General features: G+C 63.6%; 1 protein-coding gene across 1 annotated transcript in view; it reads left to right on the top strand.

Moving 5' to 3' along the window:
- COQ8A (coenzyme Q8A) overlaps positions 1 to 13,504 on the top strand; it is a 40,606-nt gene that overhangs the window by 26,055 nt on the left and 1,047 nt on the right. The window contains exons 5-14 of the mRNA XM_079763808.1: positions 6,649 to 6,723; positions 9,030 to 9,155; positions 10,898 to 10,983; positions 11,099 to 11,239; positions 11,577 to 11,658; positions 11,765 to 11,858; positions 12,060 to 12,201; positions 12,364 to 12,471; positions 12,563 to 12,628; positions 12,849 to 12,935. Of these exons, the coding sequence (XP_079619934.1) occupies positions 6,649 to 6,723; positions 9,030 to 9,155; positions 10,898 to 10,983; positions 11,099 to 11,239; positions 11,577 to 11,658; positions 11,765 to 11,858; positions 12,060 to 12,201; positions 12,364 to 12,471; positions 12,563 to 12,628; positions 12,849 to 12,935 (1,007 nt within the window). The remainder of the gene's footprint in view (positions 1 to 6,648; positions 6,724 to 9,029; positions 9,156 to 10,897; positions 10,984 to 11,098; positions 11,240 to 11,576; positions 11,659 to 11,764; positions 11,859 to 12,059; positions 12,202 to 12,363; positions 12,472 to 12,562; positions 12,629 to 12,848; positions 12,936 to 13,504) is intronic.

The following is a 13,504-nucleotide window of genomic DNA, read 5'->3' on the forward strand; positions in this document are numbered from 1 at the left end:
TTTCAGTCGGGTCAAGTTTCTAAATCTCCGTTTTCTGGCTAATGAAAAGAAAATAGGATTCCACTGAGTCTCCTATCTACCTACTCCAGGACTTCTGTGAGGATCAAATGAGATGAGGCATAGGAAAACGCTTCACAAATATTTGGTTACAGTGTAAAATGTTTCCACCTGGCTATAAAGCAAGTCGTGTTCCTGGGCTGAAGAAACTGCAAGGAGGCTAGTTGTCACTAGGGAGAGGAAGCCAGGCATTGCTACGTGGCGTCATTACCCAGATGGACATTTAGCATATTAGCCTTTTATATATATAGACTGGTTGATTCTTATGTGTGTCCTGACTGAGATCCAACCCACAAATTTGGTGTATTGGGATGACGCTCTAACTAACTAAACTACTTAGCCAGGGCTTTTTATTTCTTATTAAAGAACTAGAGGCCGAGTGCATGAAATCTGTGCACTTGGGGGGAGGGGCGTCCCTCAGCCCATCCTGCACCCTCTTGCAGTCTGGGAGCCCTCAGGGGATGTCCGTCTGACGGCTTAGGCCCGCTCCCCGCAGGGATAGAGGTGACCTCGTTCCCCTGAGTGGTGTTGCAGTGCGAGCGCTGGGTTGCCGCACCCACCCTGACGGTGCCCTCATTGGCCTTCACCCACACTAGTGGGCAGTGGCAGTGCCCGCGCTGTTGGGGACCTGAGCGTTGGTGTTGTGTGTCTTGGAGAGAGCCATGTGCGGGAACTTGTCCATCTCCAGCCTGGTCTCCTCCTCAGGGTTGTGGTGCAGCTGGCCCTTGAGGATGTGGGTGGTCGTCATCATGGAGACGCCCATCTCATCTCCCAGGAACATGATGGTATTCTTAGCCACGTTGGTGTTGAGATTCTGAAGGCTCAGGGCATTTTTCAGGGTCTGCTGAGCTTGGTCTCTCCGGTACTTGGGGTCTTTCTCTCTCTGGCCCTGAGGAGGTGGTGAGGCAGGTGCGAGTGGCCGGCACCAGGAATGGTGAGTCATGATGCACTCCAAGCGCTGCTCTGTCTCGAGCCCAGAGGCACAATCCACGTGGGTGGGAGGCGTGGGCTGGCAGTGGTCAGCGTTAGCTGATGTTCCGATCCGGCGCAGGGTCCCTGGGTTAGGGTCTGTCCTGGCACAAGTGACGCGGGGCAAGTGTGCTGGGGCCTGAGGGCATGAAGCGGGTGTAGGATGCCACCACCCCGTGAGCTTCTAAAGGCGGCCGAGGGGGTGAGGGGGGGAGGGGACAGTGCTGCCTGGGCAGCCCCGCCCCCATCCCGCCTGCTTATTGATCTTTTTAAAGGACAAAGGCCATGATTCCAAGATAAAAGGACAGTAAATGGAGTCACTGAGCTTTGTGATAGATCAACCCCACCATCTGTGTGTGGACACAGGGAGACCCCGGGCCTGGCAGCGTCAGCCTGCAGTGGGGAGGCCTTTCGCTGGGCGGGGGCAGGACGGGAGGGGGAGTGTCGATGCCTCCGCGGCAGCGCTCTGCTCTGACCTCCTGGCACGCTGCCCTTTGTGGACTTGTCAAGGTCAGGCTTCCCCACCCAGTATTGACTGATGGGGCACCTGATTTTCTTGGTGGCCGTGGAGGCCAGGCCCTGGGTGACAGGGCGGTGCCCAAGGCCGACCTGACTGGCCCCCCCGTGGGTGGCACTTCGTGACGCCAGTTTCCTTGCCCGATTCCTGAGGGCACGTGCTGTGCAGCCTGTCGCCCAGCACCGAGCTCCTCCCGCCCGCTGAGCAGCCGGGAGGGCTGCTGTGGGACGAGACGTCCCGCGCCCTGGGCAGGCAGGCTTAAGGGGTTCCAGTGTCCTCTCCCTCTTGGGGCGGAGGAAGGTCAGGCAGTTCTGTCTCCGGTTATAGGAGACATGCTGAGCCAGGGACCCCTCTCACAGATGGCAGTCTGACCGGCCGCCTGTATCTCTGCCCTGTCCCCTGCAGCCCGCAGACGGTGTGTTAGGTCCTCCCCACCCAGTGGCTGTTGTGGGCACGGAGGGCCAGCCCCAGAGAACCTGCGGAGCCCCCTCCAGGAGCTTCCTCCTCTGCTCCCTGTCCCCTTCCTCCTGCGCCGTGGCTGTGCCCCCACAGGCTCTCTGCTCCAGGGCCGGGCGGCTGCTCCCTGTCCCCTTCCTCCTGTGCCGTGGCTGAGCCCCCACAGGCTCTCTGCTCCAGGGCCAGGCGGCTGCTCCCTGTCCCCTTCCTCCTGTGCCTTGGCTGCGCCCCCACAGGCTCTCTGCTCCAGGGCCGGGCGGCTGCTCCCTGTCCCCTTCCTCCTGTGCCGTGGCTGAGCCCCCACAGGCTCTCTGCTCCAGGGCCGGGCGGCTGCTCCCTGTCCCCTTCCTCCTGCCCTGTGGCTGCGCCCCCACAGGCTCTCTGCTCCAGGGCCGGGCGGCTGCTCCCTGTCCCCTTCCTCCTGTGCCGTGGCTGCGCCCCCACAGGCTCTCTGCTCCAGGGCCGGGCGGCTGCTCCCTGTCCCCTTCCTCCTGTGCCGTGGCTGAGCCCCCACAGGCTCTCTGCTCCAGGGCCGGGCGGCTGCTCCCTGTCCCCTTCCTCCTGTGCCGTGGCTGCGCCCCCACAGGCTCTCTGCTCCAGGGCCGGGCGGCTGCTCCCTGTCCCCTTCCTCCTGTGCCGTGGCTGAGCCCCCACTGGCTCTCTGCTCCAGGGCCGGGCGGCTGCTCCCTGTCCCCTTCCTCCTGCCCTGTGGCTGCGCCCCCACAGGCTCTCTGCTCCAGGGCCGGGCGGCTGCTCCCTGTCCCCTTCCTCCTGTGCCGTGGCTGCGCCCCCACAGGCTCTCTGCTCCAGGGCCGGGCGGCTGCTCCCTGTCCCCTTCCTCCTGCCCTGTGGCTGAGCCCCCACAGGCTCTCTGCTCCAGGGCCGGGCGGCTGCTCCCTGTCCCCTTCCTCCTGCCCTGTGGCTGCGCCCCCACAGGCTCTCTGCTCCAGGGCCGGGCGGCTGCTCCCTGTCCCCTTCCTCCTGTGCCGTGGCTGCGCCCCCACAGGCTCTCTGCTCCAGGGCCGGGCGGCTGCTCCCTGTCCCCTTCCTCCTGTGCCGTGGCTGCGCCCCCACAGGCTCTCTGCTCCAGGGCCGGGCGGCTGCTCCCTGTCCCCTTCCTCCTGCCCTGTGGCTGCGCCCCACAGGCTCTCTGCTCCAGGGCCGGGCGGGAGGACAGCGATGCCGAGGGGACTGCATCACTGAGCCTTCGGAACCCGGAAGCAGAGGACCATGTCCTTGCCCAGCCTTCTCTTTGTGGACTTTCTTGTCAGCTCAGGATTGTTAGATGAGCTGACACAGACAGGGCTTCGCTGTCACGCCCTGACGCGTGAGTGCCCTGTGATGTAGCGGGTCACGCGCTCCTGCTGTCACACGGAAGCGCCCGTGCCTGTCGGCTACCCTGCAGTGCCTGGGTCTGCGAGAACATTCCCTCACTTCCTCCTGCCTGCGGCACCTTCCCAGGCCTCCTTACCAACGTGCTGCTTGTTAGAAGGCGTTTTATTGTCTAAGCCTTTTTGTAGTCCCGGAGCCTGTCGGGGCACAAGCCCGGGGGCTGCTCCAGGAAGGGCCACGTTGGGCTCTGATGACCTCCAGAGGGACAGCAGGGCGGCCGGGGCTCCCAGATCACAGGAGCGGGTCCCCGCTGGGGGACTGGTCCAGTGGGCGCCGGCCTGGGGGAGAGCCCGCTCTCTCTGCCACCCCCCCCCCCTCCCCCATTTCTTGACTGTAAACTTCCGTTTGTGAGGGAAATGGGGAATGTCAGGAACATTCTTCGAAGGTGCTGGCGCCTTCTCACAGGCTAGGACGGAGGCCAGGCCGGGCCTCACAGCAGGCTCCACGCTGGTTCTCCTCCAGGACTCTGTAGCCAGGCTGGGCCTGCCGTGAATCAGAAAGTGGAGAGAGAGGCGTGCCATTCTGAGGGCTTGGGGTGCTGAGGGGGCCGATGGCCACAGGTGACAGAGCGAGCATGAGCTCTGGGTGTCCTCACCGGGACCTGGAGAACCCGAGGCGGAGGCGCGCCCGTCAGAGGAGGAGAGTCCAGCTGGGTCCTGGCCTTCCCTCAGCAGAGTTCTGGGACGCTCTGGGCTTGGCCGGAGCCAGGTGTTCCTCAGTCACAGACGAGGAGCTCTTGAGGCCAAGGTCAGGGCTGCCTGGTGGGCCTGGCCCTGGGCTGGTCTGAGGGAGCTTGTCGGGCCGCAGGAGGAGCCTGAGGCCACCGTGTCGACTGTTCTCTGTTTAATGACTTAAGGACAGGCCCTTGGCCTTGGAGAGTCTGGGCTCTGACCTGCAGCCTAGAGACGGCCAGAGACAGTGTGACAGCATCTTAGGGGGCCCCGCAGGAGGAGCTGGGGTGCCTCTGCCTGCAGAAAGGGGGGCTCAGCACCCGCCTCCCCACACTGGGGACACACACAGACACACACACAGACACACACACACACACACACCCGTAGTGTCTGTTCCCAAGGGCCAGGTCTTTGGACTTGATCCAGGCAGAGAAAAATCTAGATGCAGACATTGGTGAAACTTGCTCGAGTTTGAAGGTTAATATCTTTGTTTTCCTAAGTCAGTGTGATGGGTGGGCAGGAGAGTTAATGTTTAATTGGAGACGAGGCTCCCAGCGCTGTGCCCAGTGACCGCCAGAGGGAGACGGGTCCTGGCACCCGCATGCCAGCACACCAAGATGTCCTTGGTGGCCCGGGGTCACCCAGATGGCTGGCTTCTTTCTGTGGTTGCAGAGCGTGGCCTTTCTTGGCCTGTACCCCCCCCCCCCCCCCCCGTGCTGCAGCCGCCAGCCACACGGTGTCAGCACTTGAAATGTGGCTGATCCAAACCGAGACATGCTCAGGCAAAGCACACACTGGATGTTGAAGAGTTAGTACAACATGTAAAATATATCTAATAATTAAAAAATATTTTTATTGATTTCAGAGAGAGAGGGAGAGAGAGGGAGAGAGAAACATCAGTGGTGAGAGAATCATGGATTGGCTGCCTCCTGCAGGTTCCCTGCTGAGTATCGAGCCTGCAACCCCGGCATGTGCCCTTGATCGGAATCGAACCTGGACCCTTCAGTCTGCAGGTCGACGCTCTATCCACAGAGCCAAACCGGCTAGGGCGCTAATAATTTTTATATTGAGTACTTGTTGAAATGATAACATTCTGGATAAGCTGGTTAAAATACATGTCGGCATTCATTTTGCACGTGTGGCTGGCATTGCCTTTCTTTGGACAGGACCGGCCTGACCACGTTGAACAGGAGAAAGGGTAACACCTGCCAGCACTTGGGCAGAGTCCCTTGCGCCAGCCCTGCTGGGAGCACCTGGCTGTTCAGTTGTTTAATCTCCACAGTGATTAGGAGGCAGGAACTTCGACTTTTTGTAAAATTCGGGAGATGTGTGCAGGGTTCCTCACCCATTAGTCGGAGCGCCCAGTGTGAGTCTGTCCCCTCTGGGCATGGCGGCTGCTGCTCCCTCGACCCTGGCCCCTGACCCCTGGGCCCTGGGCTGTGCTCTTCCAGGCCCACTGGCCTGAGGGCCTCTGTAGTGTCTTCCCAGGGTCTCTGCTGCAGTCGGTGTGCTCAGCACCTGTTCTTCATTCTCTCTCTGCTAATGTGTGCCTCCCGCCAACCCCCACCAGCTCGAACTGTTAGAGTGGAGGGGAGAGGCTCCAGGCAGGCCTCTCCTGGGCAGTGAGACCATCCACTTCCCCGCCTCGGACACACGAGGCCCCGCCTCTGGACACAGGCCCTGATGAACTTTGACTTAGATTGCAAAAGGGAGAGGGAGGGCTGCGGCCACTGTCAGTGCCTGCGTGAGGGCTGCAGCCTGACTTCCTGTGAGTCTCTCAGTTTGGATTGGGGACCCCAACCTTTTGCTTTTGCAAAATGTCCCCACTCGCTCCAGCGACTGTTTTATGTCCCTGTCGTGTGGTCCCTCCCTCTGGGGAGCGAAGTTAGGGCTCTGAAGACCGAGGCTCTTCTCCCAGACGGCGCAGGGGGTGGCTGCATTCCAAGGGGTGCCCGGTCCTGGTCCCTCTTCCCGTGTGCTCGGTCCTCCCAGCCTGTGTTCTCGGTTGTACGTTGTCTTGGGGTGTTTGTGTGTCCCATGAGCCTCTACATGAGCAAAGGTGATGGGGGTGGGGACAGATGAAGCTTTTCACCAAATGCACCTGCCAGATCTCTGAAAACAGCAGATACGTGTGTCCCTACGCTTTTGTCTTCCTTTGAGCGTCGTCCTGTGCACCGAAGAGTTGCTGGTTCAGTTCCTGGTCAGGGCACATACTGGGCTATGGGTTTGCTCCCCAGTTGGGGTGCGTATGGAAAGCAACCGATGGATGTTTCTCTCATTTTGATGCCCCCCCTCCTCTTTCTTTTTCCCTCCCTCCCTCCTTCCCCCCTCTCCCTTTCTCTGTTTCTCTTTCCCTCCCTCCATCCCTCCATCTCTCCATCCCTTCCAGCATGTCCTCCAGTGAGGATTAAAAAAAATTGTCTGGAGTGTCTTTGAGGGTCCTTGGGAAGCTGAGGGGTGTGCGTGTGTGTGTGTGTGTGTGTGTGTGTGTGTGTGTGTGGAGGTGGGGGAGGGGCCTCGTGGGTGGAGGCCCGTAGGCAGCAGCCTGCGCCCGTGCAAACGCCCAGCGCCCTCCCCTCCTTCCAGGTCTGGCTGTGGGTCTGGGCTTCGGAGCATTGGCCGAAGTCGCCAAGAAGACCCTCCGCTCTGAGGATTCCTCAGGTGAGCTGCGCCCTGGACCCTGGGAGGCGGCCCGTCAGCCCAGTCCCCCTGTGTTCTGGGGCCACCTCGTGTCCCCCTCTAGGGCACAGTCACTGTGGCCTGAGGCGGTGCTGCTCCAGTGCTGGCCTGCCCTGGCTCCCCCACTTCCTGGCTCCTTCCGTGGAGCTGAGGTTTGGCCCAGCCCCGCCCCTGCTCTCCGGAGCTGCGGGGCCTGTGGCCTGGCTGGTCAGGCGCCCAGCGCTCCTCATGCGGCTGCGGGATGTGGGTGCTGCTGGGACACATCCCACAGGGCCCTCCATCTCTGAGGCAGAGGACATGACCCTCTGTCCCCTGTCTCCTGGGGTCAGCCAGGGGTCAGGTCAGAACACTCGTCTCTCCAGGAGATGTCAGCTCTTTCCAGTATCTGACACCTCCTGTCCCTTCCATGAGGACCCCCCAGTGACACCCCACTCTCCTGTCCCTGTTGCCCTGGCTGCCAGTCACATGGGTGGTCCCTCTTCACTCGCAAGGGGTCAGGGAGCCTCCCAGAGAGAAAGACTGGCCTGTCCCCACAGGCCCCGAGTGCAGGGGACACGTGTCCTTGGAAGGGCCCGGAGGACGGGGCTGAGCGGCAGTATTTTAGTGTTGGTGCGAGACACTGGAAATGAGGCCCGGCTTTCTGGGGAGAGAAGCCAGCCTTCCCCAGGCAGCACCCCTCCCCCTGCGGCTGGCCGGCCTCTCCCAGCAGGTCCAGGCAGGGGGAGGTGAGGACTGGCTCCAGGCTTAAGCTGGTGTCCTTCGTCAGGGAAGCAGTGACCTTGGCTGGAGGTCAGGGCCCAGGAGCCAGAGGACCTGGTGCTCCGCCCTGGAGGAGTCTCCTGAGGGGCAGCCCCCACGCTCTGCCCCAGCTCTCAGGACAGGCTCCGCGGCGCTGTGGCCTGGAGGACGCTGGCCAGCCGGGCCCAGCTCCGCCCTGGAGGAGTCTCCTGAGGGGCAGGCCACCTCGCTCTGCCGCCTGGCGGCTCAGTATTCTCAGAACCAGCCATGTCCCCGCTGGCGACGTAGCCGGGGTGTGATCTGGGGACCCTTCTTGGTCCAGCCGTCCTGGAGCCCTGCCCGCAGGTTGCTCCCCTGACCCCCAACAGCTCGGTCTCCCTGCGGAGCTGCCATCCTCACCTCCCGGGACCCCCGCTGTCCAGGACCCAGCCTGACTCCTAAGGGAGCTGACGGCTGCCCTGAGATGCTGGCAGATGCGCATGTGCTCTTTGGGCTTCTCTTCTGCAAACTGCACCCCACCCTGTGCACCCCACTCTGTCAGAGGCTGGGCTGGACACAGTCCCGGGGGCAGGGGGCAGTGACCTGCAAGCCACCTCTCTGTTCCCTCCTTGGGACCTAGCTCCGTCCTCCGCGGAGTGCTGGGCCAGGCGCCTAACGGGGCTCCAGGCCAGCAGGCAGCACAGCACCGGGTGCCACAGGCTGCGGGACAGGAAGAGGGTGCTGAGGAGCGGGGAGGGCAGAGGGGGCGCCGGGCACGCCTCCCCCCGCCCTAGGACAGGGCAGACTCAGTACTTAGGTAGGGCCGCTGAGGTGGAGGCAGGGCGCTGGGCAGAGGGTCCTGGAACCCCATCGAGTCATCGCCGCGCACCCTCCCACCCCAGTGTCCCGGACACAGGTCATCGGCCCCCCTGAGGTCACTGCACTGGCCCCGGGGCCAGCAGGCCTCTGGGCAGAGGGGAGCGGCAGGCACAGCGGCGAGTGCTGCCCTTGACCCTGAGCTCCCCTCTCTGGGGAGGGACTCACTGCAGCCAGCTGGCCCCGTGGTGGGTGTGCTGGGCGACTGTCCTCCTCGCCTGGCACTGTGCCAGCTGACTGCCCTTCAGCGTGCCCTCTCCAGGCCCCAGGCGTGTGTGTGTGCGTGTGCGTGTGCGTGTGCGTGCGTGTAGTGGGGGTGCCTGCCTGTTCCTGGAGGCCTCTGCCGCGTCAGGGAGGTGGGGTGGGCATCCAGGAGGAAGGCTGGTCAGGCTCCGTGCTGGGCTTTTTCCAATGGCACTTAGAAATCCCCACACCCTGACGTTACCGCTTCTGCATTTACCAAAGGATGGGGTGACTAAGTTGGCCCAAGACAGCCAGTTGGCCGTGGGCTGGGTGCACTCAGGCTCCCTGAGACCCACGAGAAAGGACCTGGGTCTCCTCAGAGGTGCCCAGGGGGGTCCTCAGGCCCTGCACCCGCCGACGGCCCCCTGGCGAGCCCTGCCAGCCTCTTCCTCGTGCCCCTGGCACTCCGAGGAGGGTGGTGGGTGCCGCGATGACCCGGCTTCTGCCCGCAGGGGGGAAGAAGGCCGTGCTGGACTCGAGCCCCTTCCTGTCGGAGGCCAATGCGGAGCGCATCGTGAGCACGCTGTGCAAGGTGCGCGGGGCGGCGCTCAAGCTGGGCCAGATGCTGAGCATCCAGGGTGAGTGGCCTGCCTGGTGCGTGCGCGGACCCGGGGCAGCCGCGCTTCAGCCCAGCGGGGGGGGGGGGGGGTAGGTTCTTCACGCTCCTCTGCTTGGTCCCGGCTGGTGCCAGCAGGGATGCTTAAACGTGTCCTGGTTGGAGGGAGCGGGAAAGAGGGCTCGCAGCCCTGCCAGTTGGTGTTGGAGGGAAGGAGCACGTGGCCCCAAGGAGGGAGGGAAGGCCGCTGCCCTGAGCCTGGCTCCGTGTGGCCCCACGAGCAGAGGCTGGGGCGCCTGGGGCTCCGAACGGCGCTCGCCCAAGCAGCAGCGCCCAGGGCTGGCTCTCCGAGGGGAGCATGTGACCGCGAGGGCCTCTCTCCGGCCGTCAGATGGGCTCACGGAATGGCCAGTGCATGCAGGGCAGGCCGGCGGGGCCCAGGCGGGGTGCTCCTGGGCTGTGCAGACGCTGTAGCAGCTCTTACCGGATGTCTGTGATGCACGGACCCCGACCGCAGGCGTCCGCGTCTAGAGACACAGGGGAGCCTCGGAGACGGTCAGGGCTCCGCTGGGGAGCTGTCGCGGGTTCATCGGGATGACACGGTCAGTCACGTGCGCTTAGTTACAGGGACACGTTCTGGGAAATGCATCTGAGGCGATGCCACTGTGCAAACATCACACAAGCCTAGTGGGTTCAGCCTTCTGCTCTGGCCCCACGCCTGTTCCACACGCTGCTGCCCAGAACAACACGGGATTGCGCCAGCACGGGGACAGTGATGCAATCAGATGTAAACACGGGACGTGGGGCTGCTGTGGCGTAACCTTGTGCACGGTCTTATTTGCTGGTTTTAGGGGGACATGGATGTGTTGTTCACTTACTGATGCACTCATTGGCTGGTTCTTGTCTGTGCCCTGACCGGGAACACACCCACGACCTTGGTGTGTCGGGTGACGCTCTAACCCACTGAGCCACCCGGCCAGGGCCGGCCCCTGGTTAGAGAGCAGCTTCCTGTAGTAAGGGGGCAGTGCAGTGAGCACGTAAGGCAGTGGCGGTCACTGATGACCAAGTGTGAAGACTGTGCTCGTCGGCTGACACCAGCATCACACAAACGGGAAGCGCGCCTTTGCCACCAGGCCATGGCGCTGTGATGTCACGAGGTGATGGGAATTCTTTAGCTGCATTATGACCTTATGGCGCCGTGGGGTCCTGGACCGAAACGTTCCTCGGGGCTGGCTGCTAACGGAAGCTGACGCCAGCAGCAGGGCCAGTGGGTGGGCTCCCGCCGACGGCCGTTCAGAACATGAATCAGCTGCTGAGCAGCACGCGGCATTGCTCCTGGGTAGAGCCCAGGGAAAGGGTCAGAAAGAAAGACGGGAATTCCCTGCAGGTGACCAGATGATGGGCATTTTTAAATTACTTCATTTCCTAAATTTATTCTGTTACAATTGTGAAAAGCTATGGCTGTTATTTCTAAGCAGCGCACCTTCTCAGGTCATTGGGTGGGTGCAGGGAGCCACGCGGCCTGACGTCAGGGCCCGGCTGCCCAGGCTCGCCCGGTGCCTGGTGGGAGAGGGGTGGGGGGCTGGGGGCGCTGTCTCCAGCGTGGCCCCGAGTTGTCTGCACCTGGGCTGGTGTGTGGGCGGGCAGAGCAGCATCTCCCAGGAGCCCGCACGGGGGCAGGTGGGTGAGGTGGCCGCTGTTCCTGGCCTGCGCTGCTCCCCAGGGCTCAGCCCTCTGCCATCTGACTTCTCTGGTGCCTTCCAGACGACGCTTTCATCAACCCCCATCTGGCCAAGATCTTCGAGCGGGTGAGGCAGAGCGCGGACTTCATGCCCCTGAAGCAGATGACGGTGAGGCAGGCGGGCGCGGGGCGCGGCGGCTCCAGGCCCTCCTCTCCGTGCAGAGGAGCTGCAGGGCCTCCTGGGAGGGCTGGGCTCACGGTCCCTCCCCGGCCTCTCCCTCCAGAAAACTCTCAACAGTGACCTGGGCCCCAACTGGAGGGACAAGCTGGAGTACTTCGAGGAGCGGCCCTTCGCGGCCGCCTCCATCGGGCAGGTGCACCTGGCCCGGATGAAGGACGGGCGGGAGGTGGCCATGAAGATCCAGGTAGGCGCCGGGGGGTGCGCACTCGTCCCTAAGGGGCTGCGAGGGGAGCCAGGCCCGGGGTGGGGCCCTGTGGGGCGGGTCCGTGTCGTCGTCTCTGGTCCCAACAGCTGGTCCGCACTGGGTGCTGAGGCGGATTCGCCCAGGGAGCGGCTGTGGGGCGGAACAGCCCCCAGGGAGCTTGGCTTGGGCGAGGACGGGACCTGATTGTCTGAGCTGGAGGGCGGGGCCCTGAGGGCGGCTGTTCCCGGAGACGGTGGGAGGGAGAGGTAGACAGCTGTGACTCACCCGAGGTGTGGGGTCCCGCTCCGCTCATGGACACCTTCTGCTCCCCCTGCAGTACCCTGGCGTGGCCCAGAGCATCAACAGTGACGTCAACAACCTCATGACCGTGCTGAACATGAGCAACGTGCTTCCGGAAGGTGTGCGCTCGCTGGCCACTGGCAGGCCCTGGGGTGGGCTCTGGGTCCCGCGGGCGCCTCCCTAGGGGAGCCCTCCGCTCACCCTGACGCCCTCCCGCCCACCCAGGCCTGTTCCCCGAGCACCTGATCGACGTGCTGAGGAGGGAGCTGGCCCTCGAGTGCGACTACCAGCGAGAGGCCGCCTGTGCCAAGAAGTTCAGGTGCCGCCGCGGGCTGGGCAGCGGGTGCGGGCCCTGCCTGTCGCTTCCCCGGGGGAGACGGGCCGTCTCTAGGCAGCCTGGGGGCAGGGAAGAGGGGTCCTGCCATTGAGAGCAGGCCTCCACTTGGTGGCCAGTCCCTGCTGTCCGGTCTCCCCGGGGTGGGTGGGGACCTGGGCCCCGTGTGACTCGGCACCCCCACAGGGAGCTGCTGAAGGACCACCCCTTCTTCTACGTGCCCGAGGTCGTGGACGAGCTCTGCAGCCCCCACGTGCTGACCACAGAGCTCGTGTCCGGCTTCCCCCTCGACCAGGCCGAGGGGCTGAGCCAGGAGATCCGGAACGAGGTGCGTCTGCATGTGGCTCGAGGGGCCGGGGCTGCGTGCCCTCCCCTCGCCCAAGGCTGTACCCTTGGAACCAAGTGTCACCTGGGCAGAGGTGGGGCTGGGAGTCAGGGTTCCCCAGCCCTAGACTCTCGGGTCACCAGGCTCCCCCTCCCCCCGCCCCAGATCTGCCACAACATCCTGGTCCTGTGCCTAAGGGAGCTGTTTGAGTTCCACTTCATGCAGACAGACCCCAACTGGTCCAACTTCTTTTATGATCCTGAGCAGCACAAGGTGAGCCCCTGGGTGGGGGCATGGGCAGGGGCTCCGCGGTCGGGGGGCTCAGCACCCAGCTGCAAACCTGCCCTGCTGTCGCCATGCCCAGGTGGCTCTCCTGGACTTCGGGGCAACTCGGGAATATGACAAGTCCTTCACTGACCTCTACATCCAGGTAGGGGGGGTGGGGGGCAGGGCCTGGCCATGCTGTCCTGAGGCAGGGCTGGGTGTGGGGACAGGGAGGGAGGGAGGCTGGTGAGGCCATGGCCCTGTCAGGCTCCCAGCCCCGCTGGGACCTCCGGGCTAGGGTCCGGGAGGAACAGTGAAGCCGGTTGGCAGTGTTTGGGGGCGGGCGGGGGTCGCTCTGGCCCCCAGCAGCTCCTCTGTGTGCCCAGATCATCAGGGCTGCCGCCGACCAGGACCGGGAGGCTGTGCTGAAGAAGTCCATCGAGATGAAGTTCCTCACGGGCTACGAGGTCAAGGTGCGCGCCCGTGGCCCTGGCGGCTCACGCCTGCTGCTCCAGGCATACTCCTGGGGGCCGGGTGGGGGGACAGTGACTCCTTTTCCTTTGGAGTCACAAGCAGAACCTCAGTTTATAAATGGGTGACAACCACCCTCCGTGCAGAGCCCCAGGCCACTCTGTGTCCGAAAACCAGCCCCTGCCCCGCCTCTGCGCCAAGGTTCTGAGTGGCAGGGCCTGGGGGCAGCCAGACTGGGGCACTTAAGGGCCTTGTCAGGAGGCTGGTTTTCCTTCTCACTCTAGCAAGTCCGAGATTTGCGCCTGGAGTTCAGGGGTTGGGAGAGCCCTCGCCGGGCAAGGATGACCTGGGAGGAACCTCAGCAGCCCGCTCTGCGCGGCACTCGGACTGTTCTTTTTGGCCTGAAAAGACTCCAGTGTCCGTTTGCACACATTGAACTGAGTGCCTGTGGGTGGGGCGCCCTCCTGCGTGGGCTGCAGGCCCTGCCATCCCTGTTGTCTCCCACGGAGCCCGGGGCCAGCTCCGGTGACCAAGACTTGATCTCGTTAAAAATTAAACTCAACTTCACCCG

This window comes from Cnephaeus nilssonii (genome assembly GCF_951640355.1).
Source record: "Cnephaeus nilssonii genome assembly, chromosome: 23".
NCBI classification, from domain to species: domain Eukaryota; kingdom Metazoa; phylum Chordata; class Mammalia; order Chiroptera; family Vespertilionidae; genus Cnephaeus; species Cnephaeus nilssonii.